This window comes from Varanus komodoensis, unplaced genomic scaffold (genome assembly GCF_004798865.1).
Source record: "Varanus komodoensis strain SLA01 unplaced genomic scaffold, ASM479886v1 scaffold9, whole genome shotgun sequence".
Lineage (NCBI taxonomy): Eukaryota > Metazoa > Chordata > Lepidosauria > Squamata > Varanidae > Varanus > Varanus komodoensis.
This window is the reverse complement of record NW_025336598.1, coordinates 13,494,408-13,512,082: the sequence shown is the minus strand read 5'-3', so window position 1 is coordinate 13,512,082 and position 17,675 is coordinate 13,494,408. Positions and strand designations below refer to the sequence as shown.

Below are 17,675 nucleotides of genomic sequence, written 5' to 3'. Positions count from 1 at the left end.
CTTAATTTTGACCGTTTAAATTAAATTAAAATGTAGCATTTAAAGAAAAATGATATGTAAGGAGAACAAGTTTGGTCTCAATCCACTAAATTCAGATTTGCTTGTTAAGGTCTGATAAAGCTGCTGGGCAGTCTACCTTCCACCACTGCCGCTAACGTCAGAGCCCTGGACTGCTATATATTTATTCACCAATGTTTTTGTCTGCCAGTGCTGATAGCAATACCCATTGTTGATGATAGAGCTCTAATGCAAATTCACAATCTCTATTGATAAAATAGTTATTGGCATAACATTTTAAGGGGTTCCTCTTGTTGAATACCCCTCATTCCCAAGGGTTCCTATCGACCTCAGATGACTACTCTGAAAATGCATTGTCTCCACTTCATTGGGTAGAACTATCAGCATTTGGTTTTTCAGTGTCACATGATCCTTCCATTACACAACTTTGGAACTTTGATGGCCTTCAGAATAGATTTTTTTGATGCCAACTTTTAGTCAAAATAATCAGGCATTCTGTAGCTTTGAAATCCTCTTGTCTTACAGATGTGGTTAGGTGTTGATGTACCAAATCAAGGTAGTAGACAGTCCAAGATGCAGTTGGAGGCCATCCTGCCCTGCCCTATGCTCTGTGAACTGACCTAGCTAGGCCTTGTTCCTCTATCTGTGAATGCGTGACTCATCGTTATGGGCGTTTGTGTTGGGCCCATACCAACCTTGTTTAGTCCCACAGTGTTTTGTTCGCCCCACGGAAGCCAAGAAAGCTGCAGATGAGGCCAAGATGAGGTTCGCCCACATAGATGGAGATCATTTGACGTTGCTGAATGTCTATCATGCTTTCAAACAAAGTAAGTGTAAGCTTGCCGTAGTTGTCTATTTGTTAGTGCATAATGTTTAGAATTTAATGTATCAGTATTCACTCATTAAAGATCCAACTGGATGTAAACAAAAAAGTTTTTGTAGTGAAAAATACCTTGAGCTGAGTCCAAATTGGAAAGTTCAAATGTTGGTTGTATTGTTAACTCACTTGGGTGGTTTTAGGAGAAACCATGTCCTTTCATAGGCTCTCCATCTGCACAGTGGTGATGACTATACTGTGCTTTCTTACATGCTGAATGTAAAGATTGCTAAGTATTGTGTAAATTCTTACGTGGATAGAGTGGAAGCATTTTGCATTTTCTGCTAACTGGAGGAATACTTTTCTTTGGGTTGGGTGTTTTTGTCTAAGGTCATTTTAAGTGATTGACAGTTATCTACTGCTTCTCTTATGGTCAGCATCTCTGGTCAGATTTTGTATTTTTAAGTCCATTTTTAGACTTATACTACTTTGTACTAACATGGGTTAGAGAATGAGTGGCTTTAAAAAGATTATCTTTTAACATTAGACAAAAAATGGGCAAACAGAAAAATGGACAAAAGCCATTAAATAATAGTGTGGAAGTAAAAAAGAATTATTTAATGTTTTCATTAACATAGCTAAAGCCTGAGTTATTAATAACTTCAAACTGTTTAAGCTGATATTTGTTTTGAAAAAACATATTGTCATTTTATTACAGTAGGATTGAATTTAACATCTAAATAGAAGAAAATATTAATTAGCTTCCAAAGCCAGACAAAATTTGTGGACCCCTGACCTGAAAGGGAAACATAAGTGTTATATTTTTCTGCTTATTGCTGGATTAAAATTGAGTGTTTCATTAACAAAAGTATCTGAATATATTTAGAGGTACTAGATACTGAAGTAGGCATTACAGATGAGGAAAACATTAGCAACTGAGTTGACATTTCATTTGGCCATTAGGACAGATTTGCAGGCATAGGATGCAGGGAAAGGTCAGTCTAGATTAATTCTAGATTATAGAAGGTGCACAAATCTATTGTGTACTTCAGAATGTGACATCAGTTTCAGTTAGCTGAGTACGTTGAATGAGGCAGCAATGAGATGGTAGGTGTTGATTCACAGGACAGCAAGTAATTGTGCTACATTTATAACAGGGATCTATATAGTTTACTTCACTGAATGTTGTCTGCATTAATATATTCAGTCTTTCAGTGACTTTACTCTTTAGTCAAGTCTGTGTGAAGAGTTAGTCCAAGATCAAAGTGTTGAATAGAAAAAGCAATTCTCTCTTCCAGAGAGCTAGGGTGAATCATACCCTGGGAATCCATTTTTATTTTTTCTCAATGGATTTCATGTCCAAATTGATGCCTATCTCTCTGAAACCGTGTATTAGTCTGCTTCTGTGAAAACCTACCTGACAGAGCAGTTGCAGTTACTTGCATGATCTGTAAAGTAAGATGTGAAAGCAATGGTTTTGGCATATATGAAAACGGTTCAAAATTGATTTGTTCTTTTCAAAATAAGCCATACAAAGAACTTTGAAGTTACTGGTAGATGAGAAATGTAATGGCTGGTGAATGCCTGTAAGCTTTACCTTGTACAAAAATGTATTTTGTCTTTATATGGAGTTACAGGCTGCCCTTTTTTCTATTGCAACTGTTATAGATCCATTCCTCATATGTAGTGGAACACTTCTATGATCTCTGAAGGGTTCATAGATGGTCTGCAGATCTTCTCTTCAGCAGTGCAAATCTGCATCATTTGATAACACCAGCAGATTTCCACAGTTAATACTGAGAGAATATGAATGGAATCAGGGCCAGAAAAATCCCAGTGCTTAGTTGTCCAGGCTGCATAATAGCTCATATTTGTGCTTGTGCATGCAGAAGTGCAATCCTGTGTGCATACATTCATGCACAATTCCACAGGTCAATCCAACAGTCAAGGTTGCATACATGTAGCTCTTTTAAAAGATGCTGGAATAGTACTGATATTTGGAAAGGAACTGTCTGTGGTTTTAGTGTCCCCCTCTCCTGCCAAACAAGTGATCAACATCATACTAGCTTCTTTAAATTACCATGGATTTTTCTATAATCTCAGCTGCTGCACCTGTGCATGATTGGATCAAAGTTAATGTTCTTCAGAATATTCTGTAGCAGTAACTAGCAGCTGTCAGCCATTTCCTGGCCTGAAATCTCTAATATATGGGATGCCAAAATCCCAAAATGAAACATTACAAAAATTGTTCAGTGGAGCCCATTGTACCTACCAGCCCATGATGATAATCTGTTAGTTTTTCTCCCATATGGTTTTCTCTAGTTTTGGCCTTCTTGAAAAATGTTTTGCAATATTTGAACAATTCATCATTTACTTCTTTTGTCATTGTTGCTACTAATATGAGCCATTGAGTTTCTCATTTAAAGATTGCACAGATAAAATAACCTAAAAGCAGTTGAAAAGGTGTAGCAGTTGCTGTATAAGTAAAACAGTGTCATTTGGTATTAATCGGTCCAGTGGATTGACCATTCAGCTGGTTTCTGTTTGTGTACTTGTATTAATTTGGTAAAATGCTCACTTTTAGATGATTCATGACTTTTTTTTTAACATTGCAGATCATGAATCGGTTCAGTGGTGTTATGACAACTTCATTAACTACAGGTCCCTGATGTCTGCAGACAATGTACGCCAACAGCTGTCACGAATCATGGACAGATTTAATTTGCCACGTAGAAGCACAGACTTCACAAGCAGGGACTATTACATCAATATAAGAAAGGCTTTGGTTACTGGTTACTTCATGCAGGTATGTCTGCATATAAAATACATGAAAATCCATCTCAACCACTGTTAACATTTAGTTTGACAGCTCCTTCATGCTGGGACTTGTCTTTTCTTTGTGTAATGCTCAAACCCCATGAACATTGCCGGTACTATATAGATCATAACTAATACTGGTTTTAGTCATGATGGATTGTTTCTGTCCTCTTGATTGCTTGGCATTTAAAATAAATAAATATTAAAGTTCAATTTAAGTAAATAGTAAGAGATCTTGAAAAGAGGAGTACTTTTAAACCTGTTTGTCCAATGAAAAAATATATAACTTACAATTTTTTAAAAGGCTGATGAATAGGAAGAAACCAGATGTTCAGCTATGTGTGTTATATAAATTATTGCCAGACTGTATCTGTGTACTTTTGAATATTGTACAGTGGCTGGGCATTACTTTATTAACAGCAATTGGGCATACTAACCTGGATTGCCATGGCCAGGTAAGAGCAAGCATGCTGTTTCAATTTTGTATCCAGGCCTCTATATAGTGTAGGAATGCCCCATTTCTCAGTTTTTTCAAGTGCCATCTGAACTTGTAATTTTGTATTGTTCAGGGACGTACAACCAGACCAGTAATTTTTGCTATTTTTCAAGTGGGAGACACTTGGGGTTTTTTTTAACAAATATGAAAAACCACATTAACATACACTAGAATTAACTCAGAATTAATTCACATGTGAAGCTTAGGTTGGATCAGCCCCAGCTGCACTAATGGAAGTGAATGGAAATTTCTTTTTCTTCTGTGGAGAGGCAGCTACTTGTGGTGGGGGCTGCCTTTCCAGCACAAAAGAAACTCCTCCAAAATTGCCAGTCACCATCAGCACCAAACCTTGCGTTTGGCTCAGCTTGACTAATTGAAGGGCTTGGGCTAGGTTGACGAAGTGAGAAAGCTTGCTGCTTGTCAATGCATACCAGAAAGTACTTGTGTGTACAGTACCAGTTCCAGTGCTGCAGCTGTGCTTCATTTTAATTTAAAGCATTCCTGTCCAAGTGGAAGTGGCAGCTTAGTCAGTTGGACACCTTTTGGATCAACACAGGCAATAAGGTCTCTAGAACAGTGGTGCAAGGATGAGACTTCCTCATTGGCTACATCACTAGAAAGCATGGGAGCTCATTGCTGTTGTCAATCCTCTGAGAGAATTGTTGAAGGGAGTGGGGAAAGGAAGAGAGGGTGCAAATATTTTTGGGAGTCTGCAGTGGGATGTTTGGAATTTATCAGGAGCTGCTGAATGGGGCATTCTTCGGTTGTTTACAAAGGCAAGTTGGCAATAAACAGCATTCTTGCTTTGACATGGCCCTGGCTAATTATGGTTGGACAAATGCTAGCCTTATGTAATGTGGTATGCCAGCCTTATCTAGGACATACCAAACAGTGAATTCAGTTGTGATCTCCTCAGCTTCTTGCTGTTTCCAGTTCACACTTAGATGAGAACCTTTTTGCTTCATATGTAGATAGTATCTGAAGATTGAATGTTTCCCATCTTGAACTGCAGCCACTTGGATCACATTGAATGTTGTATCTTTATGAGAGGCTGCTTGTTGGGACTCTGGGAACTATGGCAAGAAAACAATTCCTGAAAAGTCTCAGTCACACATGCAATCTCTTGGGTTTATTGTTAATCTTTCATCTGAGTTTTTAGTTTTAGATACAGTGTTAGTTACCATTTTAGTAAAATATAAATATAAATTATCCATCCTAGTTGCAGGAAATTTAAAACAAACACATGGAACTTTCAACATCGATCCTCAGGGTATGTTCTTTGCATCATGGTACACCCAAATCTCCAGAGAATTCTGCTTAATTGACTTTTCTTTCAAACCTGATGGTGTTTTGTTAATTGCTCACAGTATATGTTCCCAGGACTGATCATGCAGAAAGCCTGTATAATCACTGGAAATTTATAAACCAGTTTGTTAAAATACACTGGAAAAATTAAAACTTGCCAAACAATGTAATTTCTCTAAGACTATGATCTTTGCTACGTTTTTATAGACCAGTTCGCTTTCTGGATTACCTGTTTTGATATCCATTTTGATGAATATTTAGAATTAACTTGTCCTTAGTCCAGTGATTTTCTTTCTCGTATTACTCTAGCGTCTACAAGAAACAGCTTTATTTGAACAGTGTGGCTCATTCATTTCGATGGAGGAAGCAGCACTGGGTGCACTTTGCTTTGCTTGCATCTCTGTTTCTTTTATAGAAATGAATGGAAAAATCCACATTTTATTTATTTAATTTCTCTCTTTCCCCCCCATACTGCCATCCATTAAAAATCTCATGATTGTTTACACCACATGTACAAGAGTTGGGTGAACACACTGGAATATGTGTGATATTCTCCATTGGGACAACTGTTTTGTCATGACTCGTTAAGCATTGTTTAACATCAGTTGAACCCACTTGTCTGGCATACAGTTGTTTCTCTTGTTTTTAGTTTTTTCTACTGCTGTTTGTTCACACCTTTTTATAGTGAGATTCTTATAAACATGTACATTAAGGATTTCATAGTTCCATACAGTTTCAAATTACCAAATAATTCAGTTATTTTGGCAAATAGGTACTTTTTCTGAACTGAGCTCAAAGAAGCATTCTGAGGCTGGAAAGGTCTATCAACGCTAGCAGTTGTTGCTTATTTAAAGATGAGGGCAAAATAGACATTTCTGGAATCAACTTTGATGCAGAGGTTCATCTGCATAAAAACTGCAGCATACAAGATTTTGGTGTTTGCTTCTGAATGATTAAGATCGTGGGAGAAACATAGTTACTGTATTTCTAATCAATGTGTGTGCGCTTTGAATGTTGTTTAATAAAGGTGGCACATTTGGAACGGACAGGTCACTATCTAACCGTGAAAGACAACCAGGTAGTGCAGCTGCATCCTTCCACAGTTCTTGATCACAAACCTGAATGGGTGCTTTACAATGAATTTGTTCTTACCACAAAGAACTATATCCGCACTTGTACAGACATCAAACCAGAATGGTAAGCCTGTTTGCATCTTTGGATAAGGTTTTACAATATGCTTTTTAATTGTCAGCTTCAGGTATGCTTATAAAAATTGTGTTATCCCAGTTCCCCTCACTTGGTTCGGATAGTTGGCATTATACATAGGCCTCCTTTGGAAGTCAGGAAGAATTGGCTTGTATGCCATGAAGATAAGCTGTGATCCTTTTGTATATAATAAAAGAATGCCAAATTAAAAATTAATTGAAACCATGGTAATAACTTTTAAAGAAATATTGTGTTGAAGAGGGGTTGTATTTCTCCTGTTGGTACATATAATGGAATGCAGGAGAGATTCTGGATTTTAAAAGCTTGATTTGATGCACCACTGGCCTTGGCACCATATTTAAGGGTACTCAGACACTCGACCATAATATTGTAGCTTGGAAGAACATGTGCAAGAAAAGAGGAAAATGAGCAGTTGATCAAAAATCTTGCTCTCTGAATCCTATTTAAGGAGCAAGTTACATTCTTTTTAGGCCAGGACCACTACTACTGTTTGCTTGTTTAAAATATATTGTTGTGCCACACTTATGTTGTTTCCTTTATAATTTATTCTCCCTATGAGTGTGCTAGTATTTATATATGCATTTTTGATTAATATTGTTAAAATAACATTTTAATAGATACGGAATTTTGACTAGCAATTGCTTACTTTCCAGAGTTGAAATCTAAAAAATATTGATTGTAGCTGAAGACTTATATCACTGCTTTATTAGATATGGTGGTCATTGTTGAAAATGTATCATAGCATAGAAAGATCAAAAGAGAAATGAATACCAAAGAATAGCAATTCTTTGCTGTTTTCATGCCTGTACTTTCTAAAAGCACCATCATCTGTTAAAAATGGATAAGCTTAAGCAGGAAATGATTAGTTACTGGAAGGTTGACATCATGGGATTTGGTTTGCATTCCACCACCATGTTGTATCTTAGCATTCTGGTCCTAGCATTCTGCATTCTGGTTCCCTTTCTGACTTCCTGTTTGATCAGACCATAGTTTTCTTTTGCATCTGAGCCAAGCAAACATAGTTTGCCTGCAGACAAGTACATACACTTTGAACATGGTTTGTCATTCTGTTTTTCAGGCAAGTAATGATGTTTACAAACTATATTCTCAGGCCAGATGTAATGGCATATTATAAATTGGGAGTCAGTGTGGCAAACAAAATGCAAGATTGGAAGACAGAACATGCAAGTCTGTAAATGTTCCAAATTCTCCAGTGATGGTGTGGAGGATAAGGAATACCACATCAGAACTAATCCATAGAATTTGACAGTTGAGAGAAGTTTTGTATATCATTATTACTTTGATTTGCATACACTGGTTTAAACCTAGAACTTGAAGAAAGAAATGAAAAGAAGTTCCCTTCAATACTGTGATAGACACTTGCATAATTGGCTTGTACTTCAAGTATTCAAAGATTGAATAATAATATGCAGGATGAAAACAAAGTCAGGAAAAAGTTGACCATTTTAATGAATCCTGAAAATTATTTTAACATTACTTATACATAGCAATGATTACATGTTACAAGTATTTGATATTTTAAGTTTTGTCACTGTCAGAATAGTAAGCATATCTAACACTGGTGGTTCCTTGTATTTTGAAGCATTATTTTTCAGAAGCATGCTTTTTGCATGTAAACTGGATTTCTATATTTCTAGGTGTTATTACATAGAAGTATAATCTAATTATACATAACTTTTAATTGGACAACTGCTATTGACTGCATGATGTTCAGATCTATGCAAAAGTGACAAACCTTTCTTTCTTTGGCAGGTTGGTGAAAATTGCCCCTCAATATTATGACATGAGCAATTTTCCACAGTGTGAAGCAAAAAGACAGTTGGACCGCATCATTGCCAAACTTCAGTCCAAGGAATACTCTCAGTACTGAAATTTACTATTTGAATTGGAGTTGCTCAGAGGACAGCTTAAAACAATGAATGAACTCTTAAGTTCAAGTTGTGCTCTTTGCTTTGGTTCAATAATGGCCTTTATTTGAAAGCTTAATTTTTCTTTACAGTAAATATTTCATTCTGATTTCATAATTAAACATATATGCCTCCCTTTTGTGTTCACACTGTAGCTCATACTGGAAAAGCTGATCAATGTTTTGCAGTTTATTAAAAGTAGTTCTATATATAACAATGTTAAAAGCATTTCTTTAGAAATGGTTGAAAATGCTTCTAAAATGTGATTATCGACCATGGTATGCATGATCGTTGTAATTGTTGACATTCCTTTTAGAAGTTGTGAAATGTTACAACGTGCTTATGTAGACACAATCTTCAGCTTCAGTACAGAGATACTGACTTCAATAAAGTCTATTTATACTAATGTTTTGGCAAAGTAACTTACTGTTTCTTACTAGTTAACTCTTGGTTAAAGAATGCTGTGCCTTAGGCCCTGTATAGTCATTTGCCTACAGCAGCCTTCCCCAACATTGTGTCATGTTGGCTGAGAAGTATGAGAATTGAAGCCCCACATATCTTGGAAACACCATGTTAGGGAAGGCTGGCATTCTGTATGTGAGGTCTAAGTTGGGAGAGATGCAGAATTGAGGTCTCTCTCCTTTCCTGACTGCTGAGATAGATCTTTGCACACTTACTGTAAAGTGTTGATGGTGAAAGCTTTCTGTGTTTGAGGACTCTGCTGTATCAGGATTCCCACTGTCTATAAGATTCTTTGTGTGTAACATCCTGAACACTTCTTTCAGATCTTTATGCTAATTGTGCAAGGATCTCTTAACAGTGGTTGGTGTGTGGTGGCCATGCCTCCCTCTTTTGCTCCAAGCATTAGGGTTCTTTAAGCCTGAAATGACATGTGAATGGTCTGCTTCAGTTTACTGTGTTGAGATATTTCAGATAGCTAGTTACAGAGTGTTTTCTTCCATAACCTTTAGCTAATACATGTTGATATTATGTGTGCTATGCTTGCTGTCCAGTTACTTTAAGAACAACTACAACCTTACACTTTGAAACACTTCCTCCTTTCTAGGGGAAGAAACCCAGATGAGTGCATAGAGTTTTCATGCCTGCAATCCCTTCTGCATGTTAGATGCAGGAAGCAGATCACCATGCCCATTTCTTTTTGAATGAATTAGGACATGGGTCCTCAAACTATGGCCCGCCATGCCCATTTGGACCCGCCCTGTGTGCACCCGCACCCACACACGTGTCCCCTGCCATCCACTTTGCCCCGCGCATGGGGAAGCAGCGGTTTGCTCATTCAGAGAAAACGATCTCCAAGCGAGCAAAGCAGCTGCCTCATGCTCCCGCCTTGTGGCGCATGCCTGCCCCTGCCTGCGCCTTGCCTCACCGCACGCCCCACCCCGGCCCATGCGCACCACTGGCTCCACCTTTTCGGCCCGCCCCCAGCACAGCCACCTTTCAACTGGCCCCCTGGTGAAAAAGTTTGAGGACCCCTGAATTAGGACAACCTAATTTATGGGCAAAAGATCCATGAGTCTGTTCAAGCTTTTGCTGATCTCTGCAGCTGCATAGATAGCTTGACCAAAGCTTCTTCTTTTAAGAACTTCACCAAAAACTTCACTTGTCAGTGCTAGAACATAAAAATATTTTCCCATTTATACTCCTCATTGTCAAATGAAGCAGACTTGACCTAGAAGTTCATAAATGGATTTTCCAAAGATGTACCGTTGTTGTTTAGAAAAAAAATAATAGTTGCTATCTGAGATGTAAATTAAGGGCTATGATCCTGAAGTTCTTGCAGACGTGCATATTAAGACCCTAAGGTTTTAAGATGAACACAAAGTCTTTAAGTGAGTGGAGAGAGATTTTTGGTGCTAGGGTATGCTTTTAGCTGACAGGCTTATCATTATGAAATCTCTTCCAAACCGCATGCATCTATTCACTCATAAGCAGTGCTGCAATGCATTTTTAAGGAGCTTATCTGTGGATGGTAACAACCCTAAAAGCCAAAGAAAGAACACTTTGTATTAGAGGTGGTAATTTTATTCAAAGTTGTTATTAGGCTTGAAAATATTTTCAAGACTGAATTTGAGGAGCTGTACCATCAGTGGACAAAGTTGCTTCATAAATTATTAGCATTTCCTGCCTTAAACTGTCCATGCAATGAATGGAACAATGGAGCTTTTACAGCCCTTGAATTGCAAGCCTTAGTTCTGTTAAAACAAGCAGTCTTCTGACTGATATGATATGAGTAGGGAGTAAGCCTTAAGGCTTACACCCTTAGGTCAAATGGGACTTAGCTTTCCGTTCTCTTTTACAATGGACTGAAAATGAGAAGGAAATAAAGGAAGGTTTCCTTTTGTGTGTAAAACCTTGTACCCACAGTATGTACTACACAAAACTATAAAGTTTGATTTAGCATCATTAGAATAAACTTACACCATTGGAAGATTCAGGTTATATAAGAAATTTTACTTACTCCAAGTTAAGAAAAGTAATGAAGCAATAATATGGTTACTAGTAAGGATGTCAAAATAGTGCAGACAGTGTAAAAATCATATTTAACTGTGTACCTTTTCATCTTGTGAGAAATAGGGTTGTATTTTATGCTATCATTGAATCTGTTGTATAATTTGTCAAAAGCTATATCAAGTATTTAATTTTTTAAAATTTCAGTGTCATCAAAGTTGGAGGGGGTCCTCCATTCGTTTTGAACCAGTGCATTTACATGTAGAAAATCCACAAAAAAATCAGATTATTGTTAAAGACACATAACTATGGGAGAGCATACTTGTTTAGACGTGCATGCAGTCTTGCAGAAAAACAGTTCAAAGTGGGAAGAGATGGTGGATGAAATCGAAAAAAGTACTTGATTTTTAACATATGTTTTTTTTCTGAAGTTGGCATGGGTATGGCATTACTGTCTATAAAGCTAAAGAGGTATTGTGTTAATAAAGAGGTGGGCAGGGGCTGCCTTGGAACTGGGGAAAAAGAATCCTAGGTGGTACACAATTTGTAAGTTGATTTAACTTTCTAACTGAAAGAAGTACTATATGAGAGAGGTCTGAAGTCAGAAATTAATATGTGGTCAGTATTGTAGCCAAATGTATATTGTTGCAGTAGTAGAATGGCTTGATTCTTGAACATTGTGATAGTGGACTTTTTAAAGCATGCTTAAGTATTGACTTAATTTGACAAAAGTACATATATGTTATAACCTGGTATCCTCCACATCTCATTATTGGTCATACTTGGACTGATAATAACTTGAAGTTGGAAACACCTGGAAGGCACGATAGTCAGTTACACTTATTACATAAAGATGTAGTTTCCAACACACACAGTTGAGCCATTTCATTGCTCTGCATGAATTTAAAATGCACTGTAGTTGATACTCAATGTCCCTATGGTCTTCAGGGGGTATTTGAATAGTGATGGACAAGTTAGTGTGCTTCCAAGTTTCTCCAAAACTGATATTCACTTTGAATAATTTTAGTCTACTACAAGTGTGCATCAGTAACTGGGAACTGTTGTTTTTTTTTTAAATCAGTGTTTTCTCCTTTGTATATCTAGTACTTCCCTTTTTAAATAGAAGTGATCTACACAGGGTATGATCACTTCTGCTTTCTGCTCATACATCTGAATTTCTACCTAGTGAAAATGGGATTTTATGCATGTTGTAAATAGGTGTTTATCAAGGGGTGCCTTGTGCTGCAACTTAATTTGAGAGTAAGTTCTATTGAAGTCTGTGGGACTACTTGCCTAGAATTGCCCTGTTAGATTGTATTTTAAATACCAAGTGGTCTTATATACTTGGCGGATTCCTCTGATTCAAGGTAAAATTTGTATTTTACAGTAGTACATATGGAGAAATTACATCCTTAGATAAAAGAAAGCCTTTGGCTGTTAAATAAGTACTTTATAAATTAATGCTCATAATACATATTACATATTAGATATAATATCAATTTTTAAAAATTGGCCAGCATTTACATTTATCTGGATGCAAGCTTTGAAATCAGTGGAATTTACTTAAAAGTTATATGTGCAATCATGATAATTAAGGAGGTATGACATAACACCATTTAATAAATGAAAGCTACCATTCAGAATTAGAACAAAATGCTTCCTATGATTTTTTAAATTTTGTATTGCAATAACACCACACTTCAATACATTTTCACTCTTTCACTTTTTTACCTCTGCCAATTTAAGTTCCAGTTGATTAATCTGTCAGTTAGCTGTTGTTACATGCTATAAAGTCATGGCCTAGGGATGAATCCCCTCCAAAAATCTCTGCCCTGCCTAGCTTTTGGAAACTCCAGGCTGTGGACTCCTTTACAAAATCGATCTATCACCTATTTTGATCTTCCCCTTCTTCTGCTTTCATGTTTCCTGAGGATGATTGTCTTCTCCAGTGAGTCTTTCCTTCTCATGACAAAGTATGACAGTTTCACTTCCAGGGAAAATTCTTGCTTGTTTGTCTTTCAGGGTTTTCACGGAGCTCTTCCACTGCTGTATTTCAGATATTTCATTTTTATTCTTGTCAGCTTTCATTCTTGTACTTAATCATCAGGAATACCATTGGATGGATGCTCTTGGCCTTATTCTCCAGTGAAACATCCTTTACTTGAAGATTATCTTTTCTAGTTCTTTCTCTGCCACCCTTCCAAGTTTCAGTCTTCTCATTTCTTCGTTGCAGTCTCCCTTTGAATTGATAAAAGAGCCAAGGTATGCAAAATCTTTCACAATTTATTTTTCTGCTTTCTCCTACACTGATGATTTTTGTTTTCTTAGTTCAGCTGAAGCCCTGATTTTGCACTTTCTTCTTGGAGTTACATCAGTTTTCAATTCATTGCTGCTCTCTATCCATTATATAATATAATCTCCATATCTTAAATTATTGACAGATCATCTGCCAGTTTTCACGCCTTCTCCCTCACACCATAACCCAGCTCTCCTTAGGATATATTCTACATACAGACTGAAAGCTACCACCTTTGCATATAGGAAACTATGTTGTTTCTCCATAGCCTGTCGTAACTAACTTCTTATCCGCAATACATGTTACATGTCAGGACAAGCAAATGTGGAGGTATGATCATTCCTTTCAGAACCATCCATACCTTCTCATAACCCATACAGTCAAGGATTCACTGTATAATCTAGAAATCATAGCCTGATCTTCTGAAATTCTTTTGTGCTCTCCGGTACTCAACATATACTTGAGATATGACCTCAAGTGTCTCTTTGGAATTCAGCTTGAATGCAAGGTATTATTTCATTTGGGTAATATTCTTTGTTGCAAAACCTAGAGCATCACTTTGCTCAGTGATGGTCTTATAGTTGCTGTAATCCAATCCTTTCTTGGGGATTGGAATGTTTATTCAGTGGTCAGTCTGTAGGCCTTTGCTTTGTTTTTCATATCTGTTGGCATATTCTTCTTTGGATTTGGACTCATTCTTTCTCTGCCACTTGGAATAGTTCTATTGGTATCCTATCTACTCTGGGGGCCTTTGTTCCTTTCAGAGCAGTTTTCACTTCCTTTTCTAATATTGCAGGCTTTTCCTCATGGGATTCTTCTTGCAAGGAGTTTGTCATTCTTTAATCTCTTCTGTATAAAATTTTACCTTCCTTTTATTTTATCCTGGTCAGACAGTATATTCTGTTGGTGGTCTTTCAGCATTCCTAATCTAGGTTTGAATTTCCCTTTGATTTTTTTTTGAGGGGGGAGGGGGTCTGGAAGAAATCTCTTGTATTCCATCTTTTGTTGATCTCTTCTAGTTCTTTGCACCAGCCATTGCCATAGTTTGTTCTGTTTCCGGATTCTGACCTTATTTCTCTCTCTTTTTGCTACTCGTCCTTAGCAAATGTGAGTATTGTCATCCATATAAACTTTTTCTTGTTGCTGCAGGAGTTTGCTATTCTTTCCTAACAAAATCTCTGGGTTCAGTACAATGTTCTTCTGGCACAGAGCAGAGCAGGGCAAATCTGTTCTTTATGTGGACTTAAAATTATTCTGGAATGTTACTGAAGTTGTATTTTGGCACTATGTTTCTGTTAGTGGATTTTTTTTTTTTTTAGCATGACTCTGATTTTTGAGACTGAGAGTTCATGGTCACTACCACAGTCTGGTCCTGGTCTTGTTAAGGCAAGAATACAAATTCTTCCATGACCAACTTCCAATTACCTAGTACATTTAATTTCGGTATTGGCCATCTGGTGATAAGCATGTGTGTACTCCTCTGATCACTTGTCTGAATGATGTATTTGCAAACAACATTGTTGGCTTCACAGAATTCAATGAATCATTCTCCTGCTCTGTTTCTACTCCAGGCCAAATTCTATCACAGCTTTTGATTCTACTTTGTTTCCTACATGATTATTCTGGTCAGTTATGATTAGGAGCATGTCGTGTTTTGGTGTGTTAGCAATTTCTTCTTAGGTGTTTGCATAAAGTTTTTCCATTTCTTTTTTTTCCCAGCATTTGTTATTGGAGCATAGACCAGAATGAAAGTTATGTTGATAGGTTTTCCAAAAAAAATCTGATTTCTGATATTTGGTTGGAATTTGCATTATAACCGCTTTCTGCCTGTGCTACACCTTGCCTGAAAATTAGAGCCACTGTAAATGTCCTGAATATTTGCCGAATAAAACACTTTGTGTTTGAAAATGTCTGATTCCAGTTGATTTAACTCACAGCAAGAACTCTGAGATTAATTCTTCTACTTCTTTATAGCTTCCAATTTGCATTGATTTATAGTTCCTCATGTTTCATGTTCCAACTGTATGTTTTGTACAGCGTTGGACTTTCCTTTTGCCTCTGTGTGTCAGTCACTAGACCTCCTTTTGGCTCTGATCTAGTTACATCATTAGCAGCAGCATTATTTGTATTTGTCGTTTGCTGTTCTGCAATGGCTGGTTGAGTACTGTTTCACCTGGGCATCTCATCTTCTGGCACTATATCTTGCTTCATTTGGGATTGTTTCATCATAGGGTTTTCAGAAGTGAGGGTGTTTCTCATAGGGTGAGAAAATTCAGAAGTGTTTTACCATTGCTGCCTTTTGCTCAGCATTAACCAGAGTTAGCTTGGGCATCAGTGCTGTTGTTTGTGAAAGATCTTTGCAAGTGTTGCCTTCAACTACCATTCCATAGAAATGTAATAATAATAATAATAATAATAATAATAATAATAATAATAATAATAATCCTACTAGGAGAACAGACGAGTGAGAGACTGGCTTGATGGAATTACTTTCAGCTTCTCTTGTCTCAAAAGCCATTACCACATCAAGGTGTACCCCCAAGAGAGGAGACCTACCAGCCAAATTCATTAAAAGTTGTAATCTGTAAAATACTTCATGATTTCCATATTGTCTTCCTTTTAATTCTTTGTCAATTCTTATTTATTTTATATCCCACCCTTCGCAATGTCTCAGGATTCTTGTGTTACTGTTCCTAGTTTCATTTTTCAAAGCAGTGCAAATACGTATTTCAACCATCCTTCAATTACTGCCCTTTATGCAGTAAAGCGTTGCCCCTCTATCTGCCTAACTTAAGTATTTTTTCAGTGTTTACTACCTTTTTCTCTCTACCACTTTTTGCTCCTTATCCTGCTACTCAGCCATCATCTATCCATTAATTTCATGTGTACTCTTCACTTGTAAAATAATTTTAAAAACTCCTACTACTTTCTCTCTGCTCTTTTGCATCCTTCTACCAGTGCTTCCTATATTCTCTGCTCTCTGTCCTCTACTGTGAAGGTTCCAAAGGTGGCCTTTAGAAAGTGTGTCCATTGTGCGAGTACATCCCTGGAAGGACATACATGCAAAATAATAATACATACTGACTATGAACACAAGCAGTTTGGTCGTATAGGCATGTATTAGCCTGCATGGGAAGGGGTGATCCCTCTGCTATTCTGGCTGTCCCATTGTTTGATTCCCACCGCATAGGCTCCAGTTCACCATGTTAATGGATATTTAGGAAAGATAGATGGAAACTGCTGTTTCTTTAAAACTGTTCTTTGAGTTGTAATTTTGCAACAGCCATACTTGTGATGTCTTTTGTAGACAAAAAGCCAACAAGCATCCATTCAGGGTTTTTCCCTTAGTTTGTCATAATCACATCATTAAGCAGAAATTTGTTTTCATTCTTTTTATGGTTAAGAACATCAACTAGAAAGATGGACAACCTATTAAAATGGCTAAACAATAGATAAGCCTTGCCCAGTCCTCCACCATATTGCTATTATTCTACTATTCACAAACCATAGCAGGGAGTCCTTAATGCAGGAGCCAAGAATAGGATGCCCCGCTAGGCATGTTGGCCTAGGAAAGAGCAATAGCCCAGTCTTCCATTTCCTAAAAGAAAATGGAAGACTGCAAATGAACGAAAAGTCAATTACTCTGGGGTGCTGAGTTTCTTCTGTTTCTTGGCAAGGTGAACTTTTACATATGTTTGAAACACAATTTTGTCCTGTAAAATTTCACATACATACTGATTTCAATATTATTCTTTTCATGTAGTTTTTATGTAGAGTTAAGCTTTCAAAGATCTGTATCTCAATGTCCCTTTAACATATATTGTTAACAGCAAATTGTGCTATTTTGATACCATATAAAGAGTTGCAGCTTTAATAATGCAATTCAAAGCATTGCCTGCAAGTCAGGTTTAATGGCATAATTGTTAATTTTTGCCATTTATTGGGGTGCAAAAGACTAACCATCAATTACGTTGATGGAGAAGAGCTGCTAAAAGGCCTGAGGAGGGCATTCAATTATCACTTCATTTTAATAACTACAGTAATGTTGAAAGTTTCTTATTATGGTTCGGCTATTAGACTCATCAATGTTTGCTTCTACTCAAATGGATGAAGCATTTATCCAGCTGCATGCTTGGCCATGTAGAATCCAAAGAGATCTTTATGTACCTTGAAAGAACAGCAACAACAAAATTCCATTTATCTTGGTCTCTTATCTCTTGGCAGTCTTCAATTTGCTTTCAAAGAATGTTTCCATTACTTGTTTCCTTCCCATTGCTTTAATTTTCAGTCAAGAGCAATTCA

General features: G+C 37.0%; 1 protein-coding gene across 3 annotated transcripts in view; it reads left to right on the top strand.

Annotated features, from left to right (window-relative positions):
* DHX15 (DEAH-box helicase 15) overlaps nt 1-9,014 on the top strand; it is a 50,560-nt gene extending 41,546 nt beyond the window's left edge. For 2 of the 3 annotated variants that reach the window (XM_044417670.1, XM_044417671.1), the window contains 4 exons: nt 723-845; nt 3,451-3,641; nt 6,481-6,650; nt 8,454-9,014. In XM_044417670.1, the coding sequence (XP_044273605.1) occupies nt 723-845; nt 3,451-3,641; nt 6,481-6,650; nt 8,454-8,571 (602 nt within the window). In that variant the 3' untranslated portion in view covers nt 8,572-9,014. Of the gene's footprint in view, nt 1-543; nt 846-3,450; nt 3,642-6,480; nt 6,651-8,453 lie in introns of those variants that run through there. The other variant, XR_006413494.1, reaches the window with a different exon arrangement.
* Nucleotides 9,015-17,675: the final 8,661 nt, after the last annotated feature.